At 61.9% G+C, this 21,502-nt stretch overlaps 2 protein-coding genes across 6 annotated transcripts in view; one reads left to right on the top strand and one right to left on the bottom strand.

Moving 5' to 3' along the window:
- Nucleotides 1-10,680, top strand: part of STAB1 (stabilin 1) — a 30,054-nt gene extending 19,374 nt beyond the window's left edge. The window contains exons 33-70 of the mRNA XM_055273887.2: nt 67-165; nt 299-397; nt 549-680; nt 888-1,016; nt 1,176-1,232; nt 1,610-1,693; nt 2,226-2,421; nt 2,539-2,634; nt 2,725-2,770; nt 2,875-2,951; nt 3,169-3,294; nt 3,508-3,581; nt 3,737-3,811; nt 4,071-4,193; nt 4,502-4,549; nt 4,726-4,803; nt 4,913-5,059; nt 5,446-5,586; nt 5,687-5,746; nt 6,126-6,302; nt 6,386-6,472; nt 6,581-6,730; nt 6,823-6,879; nt 6,985-7,186; nt 7,543-7,692; nt 7,778-7,882; nt 8,025-8,132; nt 8,218-8,411; nt 8,511-8,655; nt 8,736-8,869; nt 8,956-9,121; nt 9,206-9,315; nt 9,403-9,522; nt 9,608-9,757; nt 9,833-9,937; nt 10,046-10,192; nt 10,275-10,388; nt 10,472-10,680. Coding sequence (XP_055129862.2) covers nt 67-165; nt 299-397; nt 549-680; nt 888-1,016; nt 1,176-1,232; nt 1,610-1,693; nt 2,226-2,421; nt 2,539-2,634; nt 2,725-2,770; nt 2,875-2,951; nt 3,169-3,294; nt 3,508-3,581; nt 3,737-3,811; nt 4,071-4,193; nt 4,502-4,549; nt 4,726-4,803; nt 4,913-5,059; nt 5,446-5,586; nt 5,687-5,746; nt 6,126-6,302; nt 6,386-6,472; nt 6,581-6,730; nt 6,823-6,879; nt 6,985-7,186; nt 7,543-7,692; nt 7,778-7,882; nt 8,025-8,132; nt 8,218-8,411; nt 8,511-8,655; nt 8,736-8,869; nt 8,956-9,121; nt 9,206-9,315; nt 9,403-9,522; nt 9,608-9,757; nt 9,833-9,937; nt 10,046-10,192; nt 10,275-10,388; nt 10,472-10,528 — 4,365 coding nt within the window. The 3' untranslated portion in view covers nt 10,529-10,680. The remainder of the gene's footprint in view (nt 1-66; nt 166-298; nt 398-548; nt 681-887; nt 1,017-1,175; nt 1,233-1,609; nt 1,694-2,225; nt 2,422-2,538; nt 2,635-2,724; nt 2,771-2,874; nt 2,952-3,168; nt 3,295-3,507; nt 3,582-3,736; nt 3,812-4,070; nt 4,194-4,501; nt 4,550-4,725; nt 4,804-4,912; nt 5,060-5,445; nt 5,587-5,686; nt 5,747-6,125; nt 6,303-6,385; nt 6,473-6,580; nt 6,731-6,822; nt 6,880-6,984; nt 7,187-7,542; nt 7,693-7,777; nt 7,883-8,024; nt 8,133-8,217; nt 8,412-8,510; nt 8,656-8,735; nt 8,870-8,955; nt 9,122-9,205; nt 9,316-9,402; nt 9,523-9,607; nt 9,758-9,832; nt 9,938-10,045; nt 10,193-10,274; nt 10,389-10,471) is intronic.
- Nucleotides 10,559-21,130, bottom strand: NT5DC2 (5'-nucleotidase domain containing 2). 5 transcript variants are annotated; one of them, XM_055274386.2, is made up of 14 exons: nt 20,636-21,130; nt 15,309-15,493; nt 15,020-15,094; nt 14,796-14,851; nt 14,605-14,698; nt 14,342-14,470; nt 14,172-14,232; nt 13,988-14,090; nt 13,780-13,881; nt 13,457-13,538; nt 11,390-11,476; nt 11,148-11,288; nt 11,002-11,066; nt 10,559-10,916 (listed from the first exon to the last, which is right to left on the bottom strand). In XM_055274386.2, the coding sequence occupies exons 1-14, from the start codon at nt 20,916-20,918 to the stop codon at nt 10,655-10,657; spliced, it is 1,725 nt and encodes a 574-aa protein (XP_055130361.1). In that variant the 5' UTR covers nt 20,919-21,130; the 3' UTR covers nt 10,559-10,654. The 5 variants fall into 5 exon arrangements, with proteins under 5 accessions (XP_055130361.1, XP_063502098.1, XP_055130371.1 ...); XM_063646028.1 differs by having other exon boundaries at nt 14,671-14,698; nt 20,636-20,801; XM_055274396.2 differs by lacking the exon at nt 20,636-21,130 and adding an exon at nt 19,618-19,970.
- Nucleotides 21,131-21,502: the final 372 nt, after the last annotated feature.

The raw sequence follows: 21,502 nt of genomic DNA, 5'->3' as shown, positions 1-21,502 counted from the left end.
GCAGGGAAACTTGCAGGCAGGCCGTGAAGCAATGACATACTGACCAGGCCCTGTGCTCTGTACCAGGTCTTATTGCCCCCCCGAGGGGATGTGCCCGGTGGGCAGGGGTTGCTGCAGCAGCTGAACTTGGTGCCTGCCTTCAGCCTCTTCCGGGAGTTGCTGCAGGTACGGAAGGCTGGCAAGAGGGGACGTGCCTGCTCGGGGGACACTGTGCCCCAGGTCCAGAGGGACCTGGCTGGCTCCCAGTGTCAGGACTGACAACTAATATGCCCATCCCTGACCTCCACCCCATCCCTAGCACCATAGGTTGGTGCCCCAGATTGAGGCTGCCACTGCCTACACCATCTTTGTGCCCACCAACCGCTCCCTGGAGGCCCAGGGCAACAGCAGCCACCTGGTGAGGCCATGGGGATGGGGCAATGGCGGGGAGGGCAAAGGCACAGAGGGCAAGCCTCCAATCCCACCACGAAGGGACACGGTGGGTGCGGCGTGCTGCCCAGGGCACTTAGTTATCCTGCAGTCCCCTGGGTTCTCTCTTTCTCTCCCAGGACGCAGACACAGTGCGGCACCATGTGGTCCTGGGGGAGGCCCTCTCCATGGAAACCCTGCGGAAGGGTGGACACCGCAACTCCCTCCTGGGCCCTGCCCACTGGATCGTCTTCTACAACCACAGTGGCCAGGTTTGGGGGTCGGGGACCAAGGAGACCCTAGCCTGGGCCCCTACCCCTGAAGATCCCTTTCCTTTGGAGTTTCCCCAGCTGTGAGCCTCCGACCTCTAACCTCTGCTCCAGGGAGCCCCCCACCCTGGAGCACTGCCTGACCTTACAGCCCTGCCAGGTGAGGGGGGTGGGTGGGTGGGTGGATTCAGCCTCCATCCCTCTCCGCAGCCTGAGGTGAACCATGTGCCACTGGAAGGCCCCATGCTGGAGGCCCCTGGCCGCTCGCTGATTGGCCTGTCGGGGGTCCTGACGGTGGGCTCAAGTCGCTGCCTGCATAGCCACGCTGAGGCCCTGCGGGTGAGAGGCTGGGGCCAGAGGAAGGCTGGCACGGGAGTTCAGAGCTGGGAGGGGCTGGCTGACCTGACTAGTGGGGAGGGGCGCATGGTCAGCCTGTCCTGGAGGAAGGGCAGGGATCCAGGCCTGGACTGCCTGATGCCCCACCCTTTTTCCCTCTAGGAGAAATGTGTAAACTGCACCAGGAAATTCCGCTGCACTCAGGGCTTCCAGCTGCAGGTGAGACTGGGCTTAGCGCAGCTCTGTCCCTGCGTTGCCTGCCCTCGCTTCTTCCAAGGTGCCCAATCCCCTCACCCTCCAGCCCAGTTTTGCTTGGCCCAGGCATCCAGGCACAGGGAACTGGGTGGCTGACGTCCCCATAGAGGCCTGGAGGGCTGGCCTGGCTCTGCTGAGGGGAGACTCCCTCAGACTTGCGGCCTGAGGCTTGGATCCTGTCCGCCCTCCCCCATCAGTCTTCCTGTCTTGGTCCCTCTCTGACCCTTCTGCTGTTCTGCTCAGCTGCCTAACACCTGTAGTCCATCTGTCTGTCTCCCCGTTCACTGCCCTGCCCCTGCCCAAGCCACTGGCTGACCCCTCCTGCCTGTGCCCGTTTCCAGGACACACCCAAGAAGAGCTGTGTCTACCGATCTGGCTTCTCCTTCTCCCGGGGCTGCTCTTACACATGTGCCAAGAAGATCCAGGTTTGCCCTGAAGCCCCCACCCCAAGCCTGTCCAGAGAGAAGGAGGTGGGAGTGGGTGGGGGCCCAGGGAGGAGCCTAGTTTGGATCTTAAGGGCAGAGACTGGGCTGGGACTAGGGTGAGGCCAGAACCCAGAGGAAGGAGAGGGGAGAGAGGTCTGAAGTCAGAGGGCGTTTGTCCCTGTGTCAACTCCCCCAGGGAGAGGGAGTGGAGACGGTGAGAGGAAGAAAGGGCAGTTCAGAGCTGGCTCCATCAGCAAAACCCCAGGGGCAGCGACTGGGCCTGGCTCGGCCCCTCACTGTGGGATCTGGGTGCAGCCCTTCCTTGCTTGAGCCTCAGTTTCCCCACCCTGCCAGAGGGAGGGTTTTAGGAGGTATCTCTGTGTCTCTTTCAGCTCTGAGCTGCTCGTCCCTGGGTCTGGGGTTCTGAGGGGTTTTGCTCCGTGGCTCTGTGGCCCTGAGATGCCCCCATTCCCCTTCCCCCTGACACCTTGCTGGGCCTCTCTCACCCTCTCTCCCACCCCCACACTGACAGGTGCCGGACTGCTGCCCTGGTTTCTTTGGCACGCTGTGTGAGCCATGCCCAGGGGGCCTGGGGGGGGTGTGCTCAGGCCATGGGCAGTGCCAGGACAGGTTCCTGGGCAGCGGGGAGTGCCACTGCCATGAGGGCTTCCATGGAACGGCCTGTGAGATGTGTGAGCTGGGCCGCTACGGGCCCAACTGCACTGGAGGTGAGGGCTGGGGAGGGGCGGGGGTGGGCTTCCTGGCAGCAGAGAGCAGCCTGGAGACCCCAGCCAGGACAGGATGGAGGCACTGGGCAACTCCTGTCCTCCTTTATCCCACTGCAGTGTGTGACTGTGCCCATGGTCTGTGCCAGGAGGGGCTGCAAGGGGACGGAAGCTGTGTCTGTAACGTGGGTTGGCAGGGCCTCCGCTGTGACCAGAGTGAGTGGGTCCCAAGGGGGAGGGGGCGGGTGGCTACTGAGGAGGCTGTTCCTGGGTCTGAATGACCAGAGTCATCCTCCTGCCCCCCAGAAATCACCAGCCCTCAGTGCCCTAGGAAGTGCGACCCCAATGCCAAGTGAGTGGGCCCAGCCTGGGGCAGGTGGGCAAGTGGTGGGGAGCCTGGGGGTCAAGGCACAGCTGGACAGGCATGGGCTGAGCTGCTGCTACCACCCCTCCCAGCTGCGTGCAGGACTCGGCCGGAGCCTCCACCTGCGCCTGTGCTGCGGGATACTCCGGCAATGGCATCTTCTGTTCAGGTCCAGCCACATGGATGCCCAGGGCCCTCCCTGAAATTTTGGGGTGGCTGTCCCCACAGAGCCCCCTTCACTTCCTCTAGGCCCAGCCCTCCTCACTGTCCCATCTCAGGACTCACCCTTCCCCCTGACCTTTTCCTTTCTCTCATGCCCTCCACTCCTGTCCTGCCCCTGGCCCCGTGCCTGCTCCTAAGGACTGTCTGGGATCATCTCCCCTTAGAGGTGGACCCCTGTGCCCATGGCCATGGGGGCTGCTCCCCTCATGCCAACTGTACCAAGGTGGCACCTGGGCAGCGGACATGCACCTGCCAGGATGGCTACATGGGCGACGGGGAGCTGTGCCAGGGTGAGACTAGGCCCCCAACCTGGGTTGTATATGGGGCTAGGGGTCTGGCTGCAGTGATCTGAGTCAGATTAGGAAGGGCTGAAGGGGCGCGTGGGACTTGTGGGGACTGGGGGGTGCTGAGAGAGGAGGGGGTGGGACAGATGAAGGTACAGAGGACAGATGAAGGTGGGGGGCCGCTAAGGGCCACCCCCATCCCAGTGTCTCTTCCCCCAGAAATTAACAGCTGTCTCATCCACCACGGGGGCTGCCACATTCACGCCGAGTGCATCCCCACTGGCCCCCAGCAGGTCAGCATGGCAGGGTTGGACACGGGGGGCCATGCCATGCCCTCACAGGATGGGGCCTCCCTTCAGGGCAGGCCCAGGGAGGGGGTGACCCTTTTACCCAGGGTGCTGGCCAGCTGTTGGCTCCCAGTAGCCCCACTGATCAAGACTGGGGACAGGTCTCTTGCAGCTGCCACGAGGGTTACAGCGGGGATGGCATCCGGACCTGCGAGCTCCTGGACCCCTGCTCTAAGGTCAGACCCCTAGTCCTGCCCTCCTCCTTCACTGAGGAGAAGGAGAGGGGACTGAGGCAGGAAACAGCCCTTCTCACCTCCAGCAGGGTCCTAAGGGCCTCTGCAGGGTGGGCTGTCCTGCCCTCAAGCTCGAGTTTAATCAGTAGCAAATAGGATCTGGGGGGCTGAGCAGAGGCCTTCATGGCCTCTTTCACAGGGCTGAGTGGGATAGAGAAGTCCTGGAAGCCACTGATACCTTCCTCTCCTGTCCCTGCCTCAGAATAATGGAGGCTGCAGCCCATATGCCACCTGCAAAAGCACAGGGGATGGCCAGAGGACATGTACCTGCGACACAGCCCACACCGTGGGGGATGGCCTCACCTGCCGTGCCCGAGTCGGCCTGGTAATGATGCCCAAGTCAGACCCCTGATCTGGTCTTGGCTGTGCCCCATGGGCCTGACCCATGGTCTTGGCAAAGACCCGATTTGATCCTGATCCTGGCCCTGACCATGACACTGAGCCTGACCCCTGACTGTATCTGGGCCTGACCCCAGCTATGACCTATGAAACTAGCCGTGACCCCAACTCAGACCCCGCGGCTTTCCTTTCCTCATGTCTGCCTTGGCTAGACCTTGGGCCGCAGGTGCTGGGACAGGCACCAGGCCCTGAATGGGGGCCGCCCCAAATCTGAGCTGACCCTCGCCCCCCCAGGAGCTCCTGAGGGATAAGCATGCCTCATTCTTCAGCCTCCGCCTCCTGGTGAGTGGCCAGCTTGGGCCTCTGTGACCTGCAAGTCCCACTCCTCTCTGGGCTTCTGTTCCCATCTGGTCAGGGGGTTGGCTGGTTTGTTCTCTCTGAGTCCAGGTCTTCCCCAGGAGATCCATGGACGCCTCAGGCTTCTCCCCTTCCACTCATGCTGTTGCTGCCTCCCGCAGGAATACAAGGAGCTCAAGGGTGATGGGCCTTTCACCATCTTCGTGCCGCACGCAGATCTAATGAGCAACCTGTCACAGGTATGCAGCCCCCAGAGCGAGGCTGGGCAGGGCTGGGCGCTCTGGTGGTGGCCCTGCGTGGGCTGAGGCGGCAGTCAGGGACCCCACTCCCCTCGCGACTCCGCTCTAGGATGAGCTGGCCCGGATTCGCGCGCATCGCCAGCTGGTGTTTCGCTACCACGTGGTTGGCTGTCGGCGGCTGCGGAGCGAGGACCTGCTGGAGCAGGGGTACGCCACGGCCCTCTCAGGGCACCCACTGCGCTTCAGCGAGAGGGAGGTGAGCCCTGGCCCTGGCCTGCCCCGCCCCGCCCCGCCCCGCCCCGCCCCTGCGCGCCTGTGCCCTGGGCCTCACGCAGTCAAGACCCTCACCTCCCCTAGCCAGGGGGCGCCTCCAGCTGAGTCCAACCCGGGACTCCGCCTTTGACCTGGGCCTCGCCCACTGCTGTGGGCCTGTCCTGCCCAGCGCCCTTGTGTCCTTCTGAGGACTGAGCCCCGCCCGCTGCCCTGACTTCGCCCCAGACCCCGCCCACCTCTTGTCCTGGTCCCGAACCGGGACTGCCTGCACCCTGACTCGCCCAACCCAGGCTCCGCCCCCACCTCAGGCCCCGACAGCTTCCGAGCACCCCACCTATCTGCTTCATCAGACCCGTGCCCCGCCCCCAGGGCAGCATATACCTCAATGACTTTGCGCGCGTGGTGAGCAGCGACCATGAGGCCGTGAACGGCATCCTGCACTTCATTGACCGCGTCCTGCTGCCCCCCGAGGCGCTGCACTGGGAGCCTGACGATGCTCCCATCCCGAGGGTATGACAGGCACGGGCCTGGGAGCTGGAAGACAGGCAGCTGGGGGCCTGGGATCCTCCCTTCCCGCCTGGCCTAGCTGTTTATGAGAGCCTTTCCTCAGAGAAATGTCACCGCCGCCGCCAAGGGCTTCGGTTACAAGATCTTCAGCGGCCTCCTGAAGGTACTGCTCCCATGTGGGCCTGTCATTGTGATCACATACGCACGTGTAAGTGTGTGCAAGTGTGCATGCATACCTGTGCGTGCATACCCACCTGTGTGTGCACTGTCCCGTGTGAGCCTGTGTGAACTCACGCGTGCACAAGCCACACCTGTGTGCATGAGCACCCCAGGTTGAGCACATGGGTGTGCTTATGTGTGCCCACATTCCTGACAGCAGTGTGTACAGTTGAGATGTGTGCACACACACGCCTGCCTGGGATGGTCACAGATGAGTGTGGGTGAGTGTGGAGCCCCTTCCTGCTCTGTGGCACAGCCCCCTGCCTTTGCTCGCTAGTCTCTGACTGGGCTGCGACTGCCACACCTTTGCTGCACCCCACCAGGTGGCCGGCCTCCTGCCCCTGCTTCGAGAGGCATCCCATAGGCCCTTCACAATGCTGTGGCCCACAGACGCCGCCTTTCGAGCCTTGCCTGCAGATCGCCAGGCCTGGCTGTACCATGAGGACCACCGTGACAAGCTAGCAGCCGTTCTGCGGGGCCACATGATTCGCAATGTCGAGGTGGGTGCAGCCCCCAACCTTGGTTTTCACCGTCTGCAGCTCAGCCTGCCTCTCCACCTCCAACCATGACTCCACTTGCTCAGGCCTTGGCATCTGACCTGCCCAACCTGGGCCCACTTCGAACCATGCATGGGACCCCCATCTCTTTCTCCTGCAGTCGAGCGCGGCCCGTGAGTCTGGGGAGAGGGTTGGATGAAGGGAGTAGGAGGCAGGGGCCCTGGCAGTGGCAGCTGGAGTGCACCTGTGACCCTCGCATACCTCATATTCTCTCCTTGCAGGGTGAGCTCATGGTGGGTGAGGATGAAGCTCGCATTGTGCAGCGGCACTTGCCCTTTGAGGGTGGCCTGGCCTATGGCATTGACCAGCTGCTGGAGCCACCTGGCCTTGGTGCTCGCTGTGACCACTTTGAGACCCGGCCCCTGCGACTGGTGAGGGAGGCCAGAGGCAGACGGGCAGAAGCCCACCCCGCCTGTGGTGTCCGTCCACCTGACTTTGCTGTGTTGGCCTCCCTCCCTTCCAGAACACCTGCAGCATCTGTGGGCTGGAGCCACCCTGTCCTGAGGGGTCACAGGAACAGGTACAGGGCTAGGGGCTGAGTGGGGGTTGTGGGGTGGGGGCAGGCAGAGCCCAAGGACCACCAAACTCAGAACCACCCGACTGCGGCCTGACTCCTTTGGCCCAGGGCAGCCCTGAGGCCTGCTGGCGCTTCTACCCGAAGTTCTGGACGTCCCCTCCGCTGCGCTCTTTGGGATTACGCAGCGTCTGGGTCCAGCCCAGCCTTTGGGGTAGGCCCCAAGGCCTGGGAAGGGGCTGCCACCGCAATTGTGTCACCACCACCTGGAAGCCCAGCTGCTGTCCTGGTCACTATGGCAGTGAGTGCCAAGGTGAGCATTGCAGACACTGTTGACTAGCTCTTCTGTTCCCCAAGAGAGCCAAGGCACAGCTCTGGCCATTGTCCCTGAGACAGTGTTGGGGCATCCAGGGCTGGGGAGCTCTGGGTGGTGAGTAGATTTTACTAGCGGGAGTGCTTGGGAGAGGCAGGGCCGGGAGTGTGGATGGTGCAGAACCTGGGGAGGAGTGCTGGGGGGTCTGGATGTTCTCCAGGACATGGGCCTGGAGGGGTATTAGCAGTGTGGGGACACGGGTCAGGGACAGATGGCAGGGCTAGGCTGGAGGTACATATATGGGGGTCCTGGTGACAGCCTCTGGCCCCACCTCACTTCTCCTACCCCATCCCCAGCTTGCCCTGGCGGCCCCAGCAGCCCTTGTAGTGACCGTGGCGTGTGCATGGACGGCATGAGTGGCAGTGGGCAGTGTCTGTGCCGTTCAGGTTTTGCTGGGACAGCCTGTGAACTCTGTGCTCCTGGTGCCTTTGGGCCCCATTGTCAAGGTGGGCCATCCCTGCCTGCCCCACGGCCCGATTCCTTTGGCCCTTGTGGGCCAATCTTTATCTTCCTGCCTGTCCCTCTCCCCAGCCTGCCGCTGCACTGTGCATGGCCGCTGCGACGAGGGCCTTGGGGGCTCTGGCTCCTGCTTCTGTGATGAAGGCTGGAATGGGCCACGCTGTGAGGTGCAACTGGGTGAGTAGCCCCGTGCTTGTGCCCACCCTACACACTTGTGTACATTTGCACACATCAGTAAAGGCACCAAGGGTGGGTGGAATGGGCACAGGCAGGAAGGCAACTACTAACCTGGTTCTGGGGGCTGGGCCCCGGGGGACAGAGCTGCAGCCTGTGTGTACCCCACCCTGTGCACCCGAGGCTGTGTGCCGTGCAGGCAACAGCTGCGAGTGCAGCCTAGGCTATGAAGGGGATGGCCGCGTGTGTACAGGTAAGCAGATGGGCGGGGACATGGAGGTGGGAGGCCCCCACTCCCTTGCAGTCACTAGGTCCAACCACTCCCTCCCTGCCCTCAGTGGCAGACCTGTGCCAGGACGGGCATGGTGGCTGCAGTGAGCACGCCAACTGTAGCCAGGTAGGAACAGTGGTCACTTGTACCTGCCTTCCCGACTACGAGGGTGATGGCTGGAGCTGCCGGGCCCGCAACCCCTGCACAGATGGCCACCGTGGGGGCTGCAGCGAGCATGCCGACTGCTTGAGCACCGGCCTGGTGAGCAGGTGGGGGAACCGAGCAGCCAGGGTGGGGAGGCCTGGCAGACCTTCCGACCTCTGAAGGGTGAAAGGCACCCACTGCTCTCCCCAACCCCAGAACACACGGCGCTGTGAGTGCCATGCAGGCTATGTAGGCGATGGACTGCAGTGTCTGGAGGAGTCGGAACCACCTGTGGACCGCTGCCTGGGCCAGCCACCGCCCTGCCACTCAGATGCCTTGTGCACTGACCTGCACTTCCAGGGTGTGTCCCCCTGCCCACTCCCAGTGCCCATTTCATTCCTCAGAGCCAGCAAGCTGACCATGCACCCCTCCGTTCTGCAGAGAAACGGGCTGGCGTCTTCCACCTCCAGGCCACCAGCGGCCCTTATGGTCTGAACTTTTCAGAGGCTGAGGCGGCATGCGAAGCACAGGGAGCCGTCCTTGCTTCATTCCCTCAGCTCTCTGCTGCCCAGCAGGTGTGTGGGGCCCAGAAGTTGGGGCCAAGTGTTGGGGGAGGCCTTGACTGGGTCTTGGGTCTCAGTATCCCCTCCTGTTCCTACAGCTGGGCTTCCACCTGTGCCTCATGGGCTGGCTGGCCAATGGCTCCACTGCCCACCCTGTGGTTTTCCCTGCGGCAGACTGTGGCAATGGTCGGGTGGGCATAGTCAGCCTGGGTGCCCGCAAGAACCTCTCGGAGCACTGGGATGCCTACTGCTTCCGTGTGCAAGGTGTGTCCACCCCACCAAATCCTACTTCCCCTGCTCTGCCCCTTCCCACCAATCTGCTGAGCCACTGACCTGCCTTTCCTGCAGATGTGGCCTGCCGATGCCGAGATGGCTTCGTGGGTGACGGGATCAGCACATGCAATGGGAAGCTGCTGGATGTGCTGGCTGCCACTGCCAACTTCTCCACCTTCTATGGGGTGTGTGGGGCCCACCCTTGGGGGCGGGAGGTGTTGGAATCCCCGAGGAGGGAGCCTGCTCATAGTTCTGTCTTTCCACCGTGTCAGATGCTATTGGGCTATGCCAATGCCACCCAGCGGGGTCTCGACTTCCTGGACTTCCTGGATGATGAGCTCACGTATAAGACACTCTTCGTCCCTGTCAATGAAGGCTTTGTGGACAACATGGTAATCCCCAAGGGTGTGGGCAGAGCAGAGCCCGAATTGGCCATCTCCATCCGGCCCAGGCCAACAGGCCTTGCTCTGCTCACAGACGCTGAGTGGCCCAGACTTGGAGCTGCATGCCTCCAACGCCACCCTCCTAAGTGCCAACGCCAGCCAGGGGAAGTTGCTCCCGGCCCACTCAGGCCTCAGCCTCATCATCAGTGACGCAGGCCCTGACAACAGTTCCTGGGCCCCTGTGGTGAGTCTGGCCACTGTCCCACCCTGTTGGCCCTGGCCCTCGCTCACCGTGGGCCTGACTCTGGTCTCCCTGCAGGCCCCGGGAACAGTTGTGGTTAGCCATATCATCGTGTGGGACATCATGGCCTTCAATGGCATCATCCATGCTCTGGCCAGCCCCCTCCTGGCACCCCCACAGCCTGTGAGTTGAGGAAGGGGGAGGCAGAGCCCTTCCTGGCACCCCCACAACCTGTGAGCCTGGGGAAGGTGGTGGAACAGCTCTCACCAGGTCAACACTCTCCGTTTGTAGCAGGCAGTGCTGGCACCTGAGGCCCCACCTGTGGCGGCAGGCGTGGGGGCTGTGCTTGCCGCTGGAGCACTGCTTGGCTTGGTGGCCGGAGCTCTCTACCTCCGTGCCCGAGGCAAGCCCACGGGCTTTCGCTTCTCTGCCTTCCAGGTAGGGCTGGGTTGGGGCTGCCATGGCGGGTCCTTGGATCTCGCTCGAGGCGCCTCGCCACTCACCCCTCTGCCGCTCCCAGGCGGAAGATGATGCTGACAATGACTTCTCACCGTGGCAAGAAGGGACCAACCCCACCCTGGTCTCTGTCCCCAACCCTGTCTTTGGCAGCGACGCCTTTTGTGAACCCTTCGATGTGAGCATGGAAGTGTGGCAGATGTGGGATGGGGCCCAGGCCCTGGTCACACCCTCCACCAACAAACAACACTGCTCTTCTAGGACTCACTCCTGGAGGAGGACTTCCCCGACACCCAGAGGATCCTCACAGTCAAGTGACGAGGCTGGGGCTGAAAGCAGAGGCATGCACAGGGAGGAGACCACTTTTATTGCTTGTCTGGGTGGACGCCCAGGGTGGACGGGGCGGGAGGGGCTGGGGGCCTGTCCCAGACAATAAAGGTGCCCTCAGCGGATGTGGGCCATGTCGCCAAGGAAGGGGGTCTTCATGCAGCCCGTGCAGAGCTGGTCCATCCAGAGGGGTGCCTCATGCTGCAGCGGCGTGCGGCGCGGGTAGAAGGTGAAGTCCACGCGGTAGTTGAGCAGGCAGCTGAGGGAGGCCATGTAGAGGTCAGAGAAGCGCACAAGGCGCCTCGAGAAGTAGGTGGGGTTGTGGAAGGTGCGGAAGATGCTGCCAAACTGCGCGTTGAACAGGGCCTTGGTGATGCACCTGGCGAGGGAGACACGATGCACTCAAGGGGTGGGCCTGGGGTGGTGGCTTGGCTGGGACTCCTGCCCTGGCCCCACCTGCTCACCTCAGCTCCTGCCGCTCTTTCATCCAGGCAGCCAGCACCTGCCTGCACTCCGCGTCCTGATAGGTCTGGGGATACAAGGTGTGCATTGGGTGCGTGCACCCAGGAGGCTACCGCCCTGGCCCTCCCACAGCCACCCCGGCCCACACCTGCATGCGCTCCAGCAGCCCCGTGAGCGCCTGCTGCCACGTCAGCGAGTGCATGTACTGCTCCGTGTTGATGATGCGGATCTCACGCTCCAGCTCGGGGATGATGGCGCCTGTGCGCCAGCCGTGCCGCAGCATGAGATCCTGGTGGGTGGGGCGGCGGAACTGGGCTCAGCGCCAGTTGCTGGGGGGCTGGGGGGAGTTCCTGGCCCTCCCCCACTGCAGCCCAGCCCTGCCTCCCTCACCGCCAGATCACTGTAGAGGTGGTCCCCGAAGTAGAGCACGCGGGGGCCACGCCATTCCGTCAAGCGTAAGAAGTCAAACAGGTTTCCCTAGGGAGAGGAGGGGAATGCTGCTGAGCCAAGTGTGCCTTGTCCTCCACCAGTCCTCCCTCCCGAATCCCCAGAGGCAGCCCAAATCCAGCCGGATGCTGGCTGCCCTTTCCCGTGGCCTTGCTGCTCCCTCCCTGGGCCCTGGTCTTTGTCACTTTCCCCTCCTACTTGGGAAGGGGATTCTGCCTGCTGCAGGAAGGTGCCCTACAGGCCTGGCATGGTGCCCATGCCTTGAAGGCCTCCTCCCTGTGGTCTCACACGTACCCCAGGTTAGGGATTGAATCCCTGTTTGTAAGGAAGAAACTGCAGGGAAGGCTCCGCAGCCCTGAAGTCCTTGCTGGCCTCCCCTGCCTCAGTGCAGACGGACCTGGCAGACCTCACCAGGGCCACCAGCATCTTGGAGCCAGAGAAAGATGGAGACACTCAGCCAGGCCCACATGTAACTGGGAAAGCTCACAGGGCGGCAGAAACTGAGAGGCCCAGAGCAGGAATCACCGGACTAGTGCTCAGGCAACAGCCACCAGGGCAGGAGTCCACACCCCAAAAGCGAGAATAATTGACACCCAGCAAGCACAGTTCTTGGAGCAGTCTGTGCATCCCAAGCCTCAGAAGTGGAAGCGCTGGGGGAAACAGGTGGTGTGGGAGAAGCCAATTGCTGAACTAAGTTCAAGTGGAGGGGCAGAGGCGCAGCCAGGCCCTAGCCCAAGAGAAAGAGTCTCAAAGGGCAGGAGACTGAGAGATTCCTAGTGACAGGCAGGATTCAACACACAGTGGAAGGCAGCTTCAGAATATTGGGCATAAAGAACTGCCTGAAAGCTGCCAGGGAAGAAAGTCATGTGTTTCTCACAAAGGTGTATGACCCTCTTTAGCTGAGACCGGATGCCAAGGCAGGGGAGAGCAGCGCCCTCAGAGCTGAAGGGATGCACCTGGGCCCTAGGGCTGTGGAGAGTGGGTGCAGAAGGGTGGGAGGCAGAGAAGTGGGCAGGGCTGAGAGGGTGGGAGTGTTTCCTGCAGGCCAGGCCTGGGCATTGGCCACCCCCACACTGCTCCCCTGGCCAGCTGCTGCCTTCCCCTCCTCCAGCCCCAAGGCCTTTAGAACCCCTAGCCTGAAGAAGCCCAGCTCAGCCAGGATTTCCGCATTCCAGCCAGGGCTAAACCTTAATCACTGCCTGCTCATAGACACCGAATCCCACCTCAACACCAGTCCCTCTCATTTTCCTAGCCAGGTAGGAAGGAGGAGTTTCTCTAGATCACCCAGTGAGCTGCCCCCAACCAGACTTGTTCTGGCTACAGCAGTGCTCAGCCCCAAGAAATGACACCATTCATCAGGCATTTCACAATCTCTGACCCTTCTTGTTTTTTGACGACAGGGTCTTGCATTGTTGCCCAGGCTAGAGTGCAGTGGTGTGATCACAGCTCACTGCAGCCTCGAACTCCTGGGCTCAAGTGATCCTCCCACCTCAGCCTCTGGAGTAGCTGGGACCACAGGTTCATGCTACCATGCCCCGCTAATTTTTTCTATTTTTAGTAGAGATGGGGTTTTCGCCATGTTGGCCAGGCTGGTCTCAAACTCCTGAGCTCAACAAGCTATCCTGCAGCCTCAGCCTCCCAAACTGCTGGGATTACAGGCATGAGCCACCGCGCCTGGCCCACTGGCCATTCTGAGGGCTTTATACCACAGCTTCAGTAGAGAGTATTACACCTCTTTTGCAGACAAGGGAAGCAAGGCACAGAGGTCAGGCAACCAGGCCAGGCTTCCTCTGCTGAGTAGTGGAGTTAGGAATTCAAAGCCAGGCAGCTTGACCCAGAGGTCAAGCTCTCAAGGCCACCCAGACCTGCTCCCTGCGAGCCATTGCCTGTGTGAGGCTGCTCAGGGCCAAGGAGCTGTGCTGCTTCTTCAGAGGCTGCCTCTGCACAGCCTGGGGCCCTAGCTAGGCCCCGTGGCCCCACCACATGCTCCTCTCCCCAGATGGCCCTTACCTGCCGATAGATCTTGCCCTTTTCCAAGCGGGTGATCCGGTCCCACTGAAGTGAGCCCTTTTCATCGAGTTTTCTGAAAGGCCTGGGGTGCAGGTAAAGGGCTTGACTTCCAGTCTGTGGCTGGGCCACGGGCCAGGCAACCCCCATCCCTCCTCCATAAAGGCCCACCTGCTCAAGTGGATCCATGCCAGCAAGGGGGTGTTCTCACCCCAAGCACATTGGGCAGTGGGCAAGGGCCAGGTTGGCCTCCTGCTTCAGTCCCCTCATTGGGGTGGGGCCTCTATTCCCCTTCCGTGGCCCTGCAACCCCCACCATGCCCATACTTGCGCCGGTCAGTGAAGAAGCTGGGCTTGTCTGCCTGGACAATGACCACATCGAAGAGCTGGCGCCAATCGGGACCCACCATGTGCCGCATCCCCTTGTCTCTGTGTGGAGATCAGGTGGCAAGTAGTCTGAGGGCGGCTCTGTGCCTGCCCTCCCCACCCAGAGCCCTGGCCCTGCTGTCCCTCCATCCACAGGGGCTGGACTCACACAAAGCTGAAAGGACTGTTGGTGATGAGGAACAGCTGTTTCCCATGGGCCACCAGGCGGCTCAGGACAGCAAACGTCTCGTCCCCTCTCAAGATGTACTTCTCTAATGGAGCAGATGGGTCTGTGAGGGCCAGCCCTGGCACCTGCTCAGGCCGGCCACAGCAGGGCTTCTGTCCACACTTACCCATGTCCTGCTCGATCCACTGGTACATGAGGCCCTTCACATGCACGTCTCGGATGGCATCCTGGGGGCAGTGGAGGACAATGAGGGTGCAGCAGGACCCAGGTGGGCTTGTCCCGCTGTGGCTGGACTTAGCCTTTCCTGCCATCCGAGGGCAGGCCCAGCATTCTCACCGTCACGTCCTTGTAGAGGTGTGCTTGGTCAAACTCCAGGCTGTGGCCCAGAAAGTAGTCCACCACGCAGGACAGCAGAGCCATCTCCGGTAGCGAGAAGATGTCCATGAACTGCTTAATGGAGGGACCCTGGGGAGGGGGCCATTGTCTCAGACACCCTTTGGGTCCCCAACCCCTTCAGTGCTGGAGATGAGGGCCCCAAATCTGCCTTGGGACATGGGCACATGTCCGTGGGGCAGGCTGGCTGCTGGGGTATGGAGTACCTTGCCATAGAAGCCACTCATCTGGTATAGTGGGATGTGCTGGGTACCCCCATACAGCTCAATCACCTCCTCATCTGGCACAGGCTGGAGGCCCCTGAACAGGCCCAAGATACCATCAGTCCAAGGTAGTCCTGAGCCAGAACAGCAGTGTAGGGTGGGGCGGGGGTGGGGTTGGGGCAGAGCCGACTCACCTGTAGGCTGTCCCCAGCTGCACGTAGTGGAAGGCGTCAATCTTCATCAGAAGGCTCTGGGGGCACCAGGGAGGCAGGACGGACGATGAGGAGGCAGTTTCACCACAGCCCCAAGCCAGCCTCTTTCAGCCCATGCCAGAACCCCAGCTGGATGGTACGGAGGGGTAATGACCATACCAAGAGGAGGCCAAGGAGGGAGCCCCTATACAGGTCCAGCCACTCACCTTCTGAATGTCATAGTGGAGGCCACGGATGGCAAAGCTGGGGTTGTAGTCATACTTCCGAATCCCCTCTGGGTACTGCCAGGGGAAAGGGGCCAGGCCTAAGCCAATAGCCCTGCCAGACCTGCTGGCTGGGTGGCCACCCCAGGGGGTCAATCCAGCCACCTGCCCAGGGCAGCTGCCAGGCAAGAGGGCCAGGGGAGCCCCACAACTCAGCCCTGAGCTTAGGCCAAGGTGGGTCTGGCCAGCCTCCAAGCCCTGGGTGTGTTGGTGGCAAGGACCCCCGTCTCACCTTGTAGTGCTCGATCAGGATGTCACGGGCGGCACTGAAGATCTCGGGGTGCAGTGCGTCTGCATACTGGGCCAGGGTGTAGTCGTAGTCAAAGCCGTAGACCTCAACGTCACGCAGGCTGATCTCGTTGTTGGCGTAGATGGCTGCCGGGTTCAGGAGACTGCAGACCTCCGGAGGCAGGAGGTCTAGAGGAAGGAGATGCAGGGAGGCAGTGATGGTGATGATCCCTGCAGCAGCTGTGGCTCCTGAGCACTCTGTGGGGGCCTAGCCCTGTGAGCCTCAGAAACGCCCCACAATCGCACCTCTTATTCCAGTGCTGCAGATGGTCAAACAGGCCCAGAGAGAAGTCACTTGCCCAGGGTCACGTGGTTAGGGTAAGGCAGAGCCCCTCCCTATGGTTACACCTGCCTGCATTACACTATCTCTTATAGCCCACCAGGTGTACTGAGCCCATGACTACACTCCAGGCCCTCACCACTAAGCCCCATCAGACACAGGGCCATGCTAGAAGCCTGGCAGCAGTCACTCAACTCCCCACTGCCTAGCCCCAGAACAGCTGCTTTTGGGATGCTCTACAGTGCAAAGCCTCCCACTTGCTCAAAACCCATGCAGGAACACCACTGTCTGGCCCCCCACAATTCAGCGCCTCCTCTGTTCCTCTCAGCTGCCCTGTCCTGCCCCCTGGCCTCATCTCTCAGCCTCCCTGGGATTATGTGTGAGGATAGCACGTGGGCACTGAGGACTCCAACCCAGAGGGGCTGGCTCTGTACGGCCAGACTAGGGGGCTGAGGCCATGGATGCTGACTTTTCTACCTTGCCCAGAGCTGGGACTGGGGCTCAGGAACATTAGTGGGAGGGGGAGCCCCTCTGCCGATCAGGCTGCCAGCTCTGTGCACTTCCCACAGCCCAGGGAGAGTGAGGCCCCTCTAATCAGATTTCAGCTGCCCGCCAGCCCATATAATGACATTTGCTGGCTGTAGCCAGGGAACATTGCTAATTACGACAGGCAGGACGTGATGTCAGGTTCTGGGCCATTATCCGGGTTCCTCCTTCTGGGGATGTGGTCGTGGCCACCCCAAGTCCCTGGCTGCTCCCAGGAGGCTGCAGTTGGCTTTGAGGCCCACAGCAGGGTGCTGAGCAGAGCACTGTGTGGCATGGGCTCTGGGGTCCCAAGGAGGCAGATGGGGCTGAGAGGCCCCATGTTACCTGCCCTGGTTTCCCTATGTGTATAATGGGGAAAGTGGAAGGGAAAGGAAAGGGACGGAGATGTGCTAGGAAGGCCACATGCAATGAGGTCAGCCAGACAAGACCAGGCCCTCCCTTTCGTGGCTATGACTTCAGGAATGTCACCTCACCTCTTGGGCCTGTTTCCTAGTTTCTAAAAGGGTAGGAAAAATTGTACCAAGTGGGACATGGTGGCACATGCCTATAGTCCCAGCTACTCAGGAGGCTGAGGCGAGAGGATTGCTTGAAACCCAGTACAAGACCAGTCTAAGCCATATAGCGATACCCTGTCTCTGTGAAAACATTTTTAAAAAGAAAAAAAAATTGTACCAACCTACAGAATTACTAAGAGGGTCATACGGAAGATGCTGCTCTGTGCAGCAATCTCACTCTGCACCCGCACATATGCAGGATTAAATGCGTGATGTTTCCTGAGCCTATGAGCATCCCGTCCCCAATTTCCCAGTGTCCCTCCAGAAGCAGGGGCTGCAGGGAGAAGGGAGTAGGCAGGACTAGATGCACAGGGCACTGCCTTGCAGGGGCCCCAGCTCTAAGACTCCAGGGGATCCCTGTCTCAGCCACAACCCCAGTGCCGATGACAAAGCAGGAGCTGCCAGGCCAGAAGGCCAGGGAAGTCCCACAGTGTGCCTGGCAGCTGCTGCACTCAAGAGGCAGACACCTCGCTGATGTGCTCCGTGTCCAGAGCACTTGCCTCAGAGGCACTCTGGGAACACAGGGCTCCATTCCCACCTCTTTCCTTTGGAGCCAAGTTCAGGGTGTGGGTGGGAGATCAGGTGTGGCTGGTTCCCCAGGCCAGCACAGAGCGGCTAATCCGAAGATCCGTGGGTGTAGACAGGAGTCTTCACTTGGATGCAAGTGAGACAGTTGACTGCAAAGCTCTAGGGAGCTGCTTCTCAGCCACCCCTCAAGGCCCAGGGTTCTGGTGTCACTAGGACCCTGGGCCTTGCCCTTCCCACGGCCCTGAGTTCCTGGGTACCAACTGTGACTGTGACTCTTGGTGCAGAAGACCTGGGAGGGTCTGCTTGGCAGTGCAGCCCCTTGCTGGCACAGAGTCCTGGTTAGGTCCAGGCCTTCACCTCTGCCCTTAAGGATGTTCCCAGGGGCAGACAGTCCTCCCAAGAACAAAGCAGGATGGGGAAAGAGCCACAGGGCCTGGCGGCCTGGCCTGATTTCTAGACTAGAAGAACTTCGGCTCTGGGGCGACAGTGGCCTGTTCCCTTCCATAGGTGGTGTGGGTGGTGGTGGGGTGGGGGCAGCTGAGGGTGTGTCCCACCCAGCATGTCCAGCAATTGCCCTCCTTCCTTCTCAGCCCTAGCTCCCACACCTGCCCATGGTTCCAGGTCCCAGGGCCAACTGCTCCCTAGCAGCCGTGACACTTGTGGATGCCTTAGAGGCTTGTCTTGTTCAATCCTCAATCCCATCCTGTGAGGCAGTCCCACTTATTCCCCCATTGTCCGGAGGAAGAAACTGGGGCTCAGGGAGGTGAAGTTACTTGCTCCAAACCACCCAGTAACAGGCACCGGGGTTGAGATCACCATTCAAGTCACCCCACCTACATTAATCACTCTGTCGCTCAGCCTAGCCTCCCAATGTCACCACACTGAGGCCAGGCGGGTGGGGGCGGGGGGACTGAGGGACCTGCTGCGCTGCTCTCAGCCCATGGGCATTAGCCCAAAGCGGACCTCGGCGCCCAGAGGTGTGAAGCTGGCTCCTGCTGGTGCTCACCATGGGATCTTGGTGGAAATGACTTTGCTCCTTGTATGACAAGAGGAGCTTAGAGGGCTGTGAGGCTCCAAAGATGCAGGCAGGCCCAGGAGGACAATGTCCAGTAGATCCCTGTGCTCCTCCCTGAAACCTCCAAGGCAGGCTTCTCAGGATACTCTGAGGGTCGTCTCCGGGCCCAGAGCAAAGACTTCTTAAATAACGCTGGGCCACCCCTCCACAGACACAAACTCAACTCCGGACCTCGAGGGTGGACAGATGCCCAAAGCTTCAAAATGACCATTCCTCAGGGGCCTTTACCGTCCTGCCTTCACTGGTCAAGAAGTGATTCTCCGCCACCCCACAAAGCCGGAGTGAAAACCCGTCTAGCCAGTTGGAAATCTTCCAGACAGGGCCACTTTGTCTTATCAGAATGAAAGCCACATCACCCCTGGGGGTTCCTCAGGAAGCTCTCCTGCCCTGCTTGGCCTGGTTCCAGTCATCACCCAACCCTGGGACAGAGAGGCCCCAGGACTGCCTTTCATGCTTGAGAGAGGGTGAGGCTTGCCGGGGGGCCACCCAACTGGTCAGTGATAGGGTCACGACCCAAACCACATCTGTCTGCTGCAGAAGCAGGGCCCCACTAGACCCACGGAGACAAGCAGGCAGATGTCCAGCACTCTCAGCTCTGGGGCCTCACTAGTGCGCCCCAGCCGGCCCCCTTCAAGATGGGGCCTCAGCCTCCTCACACCGTTTCTCAGAGGGAGAGAGCAGGGACAGGGAGGTTAAGTGCCCTTTGCAGCCCTAGTCTGGGCTCCAGGGGGCGGGGGTGACTTGGCTTCTCCCAGCCTTCGCTTCCCGGGCTGAGAGGGGGCCGGACCTCCAGGGCAACATCGAGGTGTGTCTGGGAAGTCCAACCGGTGTCCCCTTTGGTCCGGCCGTCCCCAGAAGCCCGTTCCGCCCGGCGCCGCTCGCTGGCTTTGTCCACAGCACTCTCCCGCCCCAACTAAGGGCTGACCGAGAACAAGGGGTTGGGGGCGTTTCCGCCGCGGCTTCACTGCAGGCAGGACCCCGAAGGAAGTCGGCGGGTCCCAGCACTCCTGCAGCCGCACGAGGAGCCCCGAGCTCCTGCAGACCGAGCCGGGGAACAAACCTCCCGCCCGCCCCCGGGCGTCGGGGCGCCCCAGAGGTCCCCGAGATGAACGTCCGGAGCTTCTCGCGAAAAGCCGCCCGGCCCTTGGGCTCCGGGGCTCTGGCGAGCCCCACTGAGTGTTTCCCCGGAGGAGCGGCGCCCTGGGGCTCGGTCCGTCCGTCCGTCCACGCGGAAGACACCCCGGCGCACGTCCCGCTCCGGCTCACCCACCGTGCACCAGTCTCCGCATGTCCTGGTAGCGAGCCCATAGGTGCGCGCTGAGGTCGGCGCCGCCGGCGGGTGCCTGGGCGGGCGCGGAGCGCGGGGCGCCGGGGCAGTGGGCGCCGGGACCCGGAGGGCCGCAGCCAGGGCAGGAGGGCGAGGACGAGGCGGCTCGCGGCCCGCCGTGGCCTCCGCACAGCAGCCAGCGCCGAGCGGCCGCCCGCAGCCCCGCACCCGCCATGCCCACCGCGCGCCGCCCGCCGCCCGCGCTGCCCTCGGCCCTCCAGCCGCCAGCCGCCCGCCGCCCTCCGACTGCGCGCTCGCCACGGTGGCCTCGTGCTCCTCACGGCGGCCGGCCAATGGGTGCGGCGCGCGGAGCCCGGCCTGCCAATGGGCGCGCCCCTCAGCCCGGGAGGCGGGAGGCCCCGGACCCGGCGGGGCGGGGCGGGGAGGGCTCCCCAGCCCCCTCCCCCAGTCTCCGGCGCGGCCCGGGAGTACTCTGCGCCCCGCTTCGGCCGTCACGCCGGCGATGGCGGCGCCTTTCCCTGGCCCCAGCCCTGGAAGTCAGAGGGCCTAAGAGCGGCCGTCCCTGAGAGGCTCCGGACGGCCGAGGCGCCGAGAGGAGACAGCTGGAGCGCGACGGGTACCCCCCGGGCCCCCGGGTCCTCTGCCGCCCTCTCCGCTCCCGGGTCCGCCCGCCCTACCCTGCGCCTCTGGATGCTTCTGACCCCAGGTCCTCCGCTCCTCCCCCTAGTCCTGGTGCTCTCCTTTCCCGGGGTCCTGGTCCCCCGTCTCTGGGCTCGGACTGACTGCCCGCTGACCAGAGCCCGGGCCAGTCCACTCACTGGTCTAACAAATAAAGAGCCCTTCCCGCGCTCCCCGGTGCCAGGCCCACGCTCGGGGAGGCCGAGGGGCCTGCAGGGCAGCCGACGTCCACTAACGAGGTGGCTGGGCCGTGCATTGCAGTGTTGTGGGCCACGGTCACTGCGCCCGCTTGGTTCGGACCTCGGTAACTGGCCGCACTGACCCGTCAACTCCCGGTTTCCCGGCGCACGCCCCTCGTGAGATGCTGTGGTCTTTTCTAGCAACGTTGCCAGGCTTTCCAACAAAATTCCTCTTTCCTGCGCAGAACCGCTCTCCACTCGCATTTCTTCTGCTCGGATCCGTATTCCGAGCCCGCACGCATACCAGGCTGTGCTCAGGGTCCGGAGGAGGCCGACACAGTACCCGTGGGCCCTGTCGGAGGGGAGCCAGCTGGGCGCGCGTTGTTTTCTGACGTGGCCTTGCTGTCTTTCAAGGTGTGTGTACATTCGAAACTCCACTGAACCTTGATTGAAGACCTACAGTGTGGCAGTCCATGGCCTGGGGACTGGTAAGGATTGAGGCCATAGGATGGGCTCGAGTGTGGCGGTGTTCCCAGGGCCCCAGTGAGCTAGTGGGTGTGCTGGGAACCTGGCCACACGTGAACCTCCTCCAGGCGAGGGGATGCCCTGCAGCGTCCAGCCGTCAAAACCTCCTGTAGAAATGGGAACGAGCATCAAGCCTGTGTGTGTGCATGCTTGGGCGGAGCCTACCCGGAGAAGAAAGAAGCTTCTGGGCTGGCCCTCCAAAGCCGGTTGTACAGGTGGCAGCTCAGGCTGCTCACTGCGGGCTCTATGACCCTTTCTGGGGCCCTGCTTGCTCTCTCCAGTCTGCTTTTGTATATTTTGTGTCCATATCACTTATTGGTTCTAAGCTTTCATTTACCTTCCTTAGATTGTCTAATAGTTGTCTCCCTTCTCAAAGCTGTTCCTGCAGTTTTTATTTTAGTCCTAGGTAATGGAGTGACAGCCCCTTTCAGCAAGCACAGAAGCATGAGAAGATGCAATTACAAGTGAAGTCTCTTAAGTCAGAG

This window comes from Symphalangus syndactylus, chromosome 1 (assembly GCF_028878055.3).
Source record: "Symphalangus syndactylus isolate Jambi chromosome 1, NHGRI_mSymSyn1-v2.1_pri, whole genome shotgun sequence".
In the NCBI taxonomy this organism is placed as follows: Eukaryota; Metazoa; Chordata; class Mammalia; order Primates; family Hylobatidae; genus Symphalangus; species Symphalangus syndactylus.
The sequence above is the reverse complement of the archived record's forward strand: the minus strand, read 5'-3'. Positions and strand labels throughout refer to the sequence as shown.

Coding starts and splice junctions, on each gene's coding strand:
- NT5DC2 (XM_055274386.2), bottom strand. CDS start 20,918: ATGTACACACACCTTGAAAGACAGCAAGGCCACGTCAGAAAACAACGC. Junction 14,471..14,604: donor TGAGTGGCTTCTATGGCAAG/GTACTCCATACC, acceptor CCCCCTCCCCAG/GGTCCCTCCATTAAGCAGTT. Junction 14,233..14,341: donor ACCTCTACAAGGACGTGACG/GTGAGAATGCTG, acceptor CACTGCCCCCAG/GATGCCATCCGAGACGTGCA.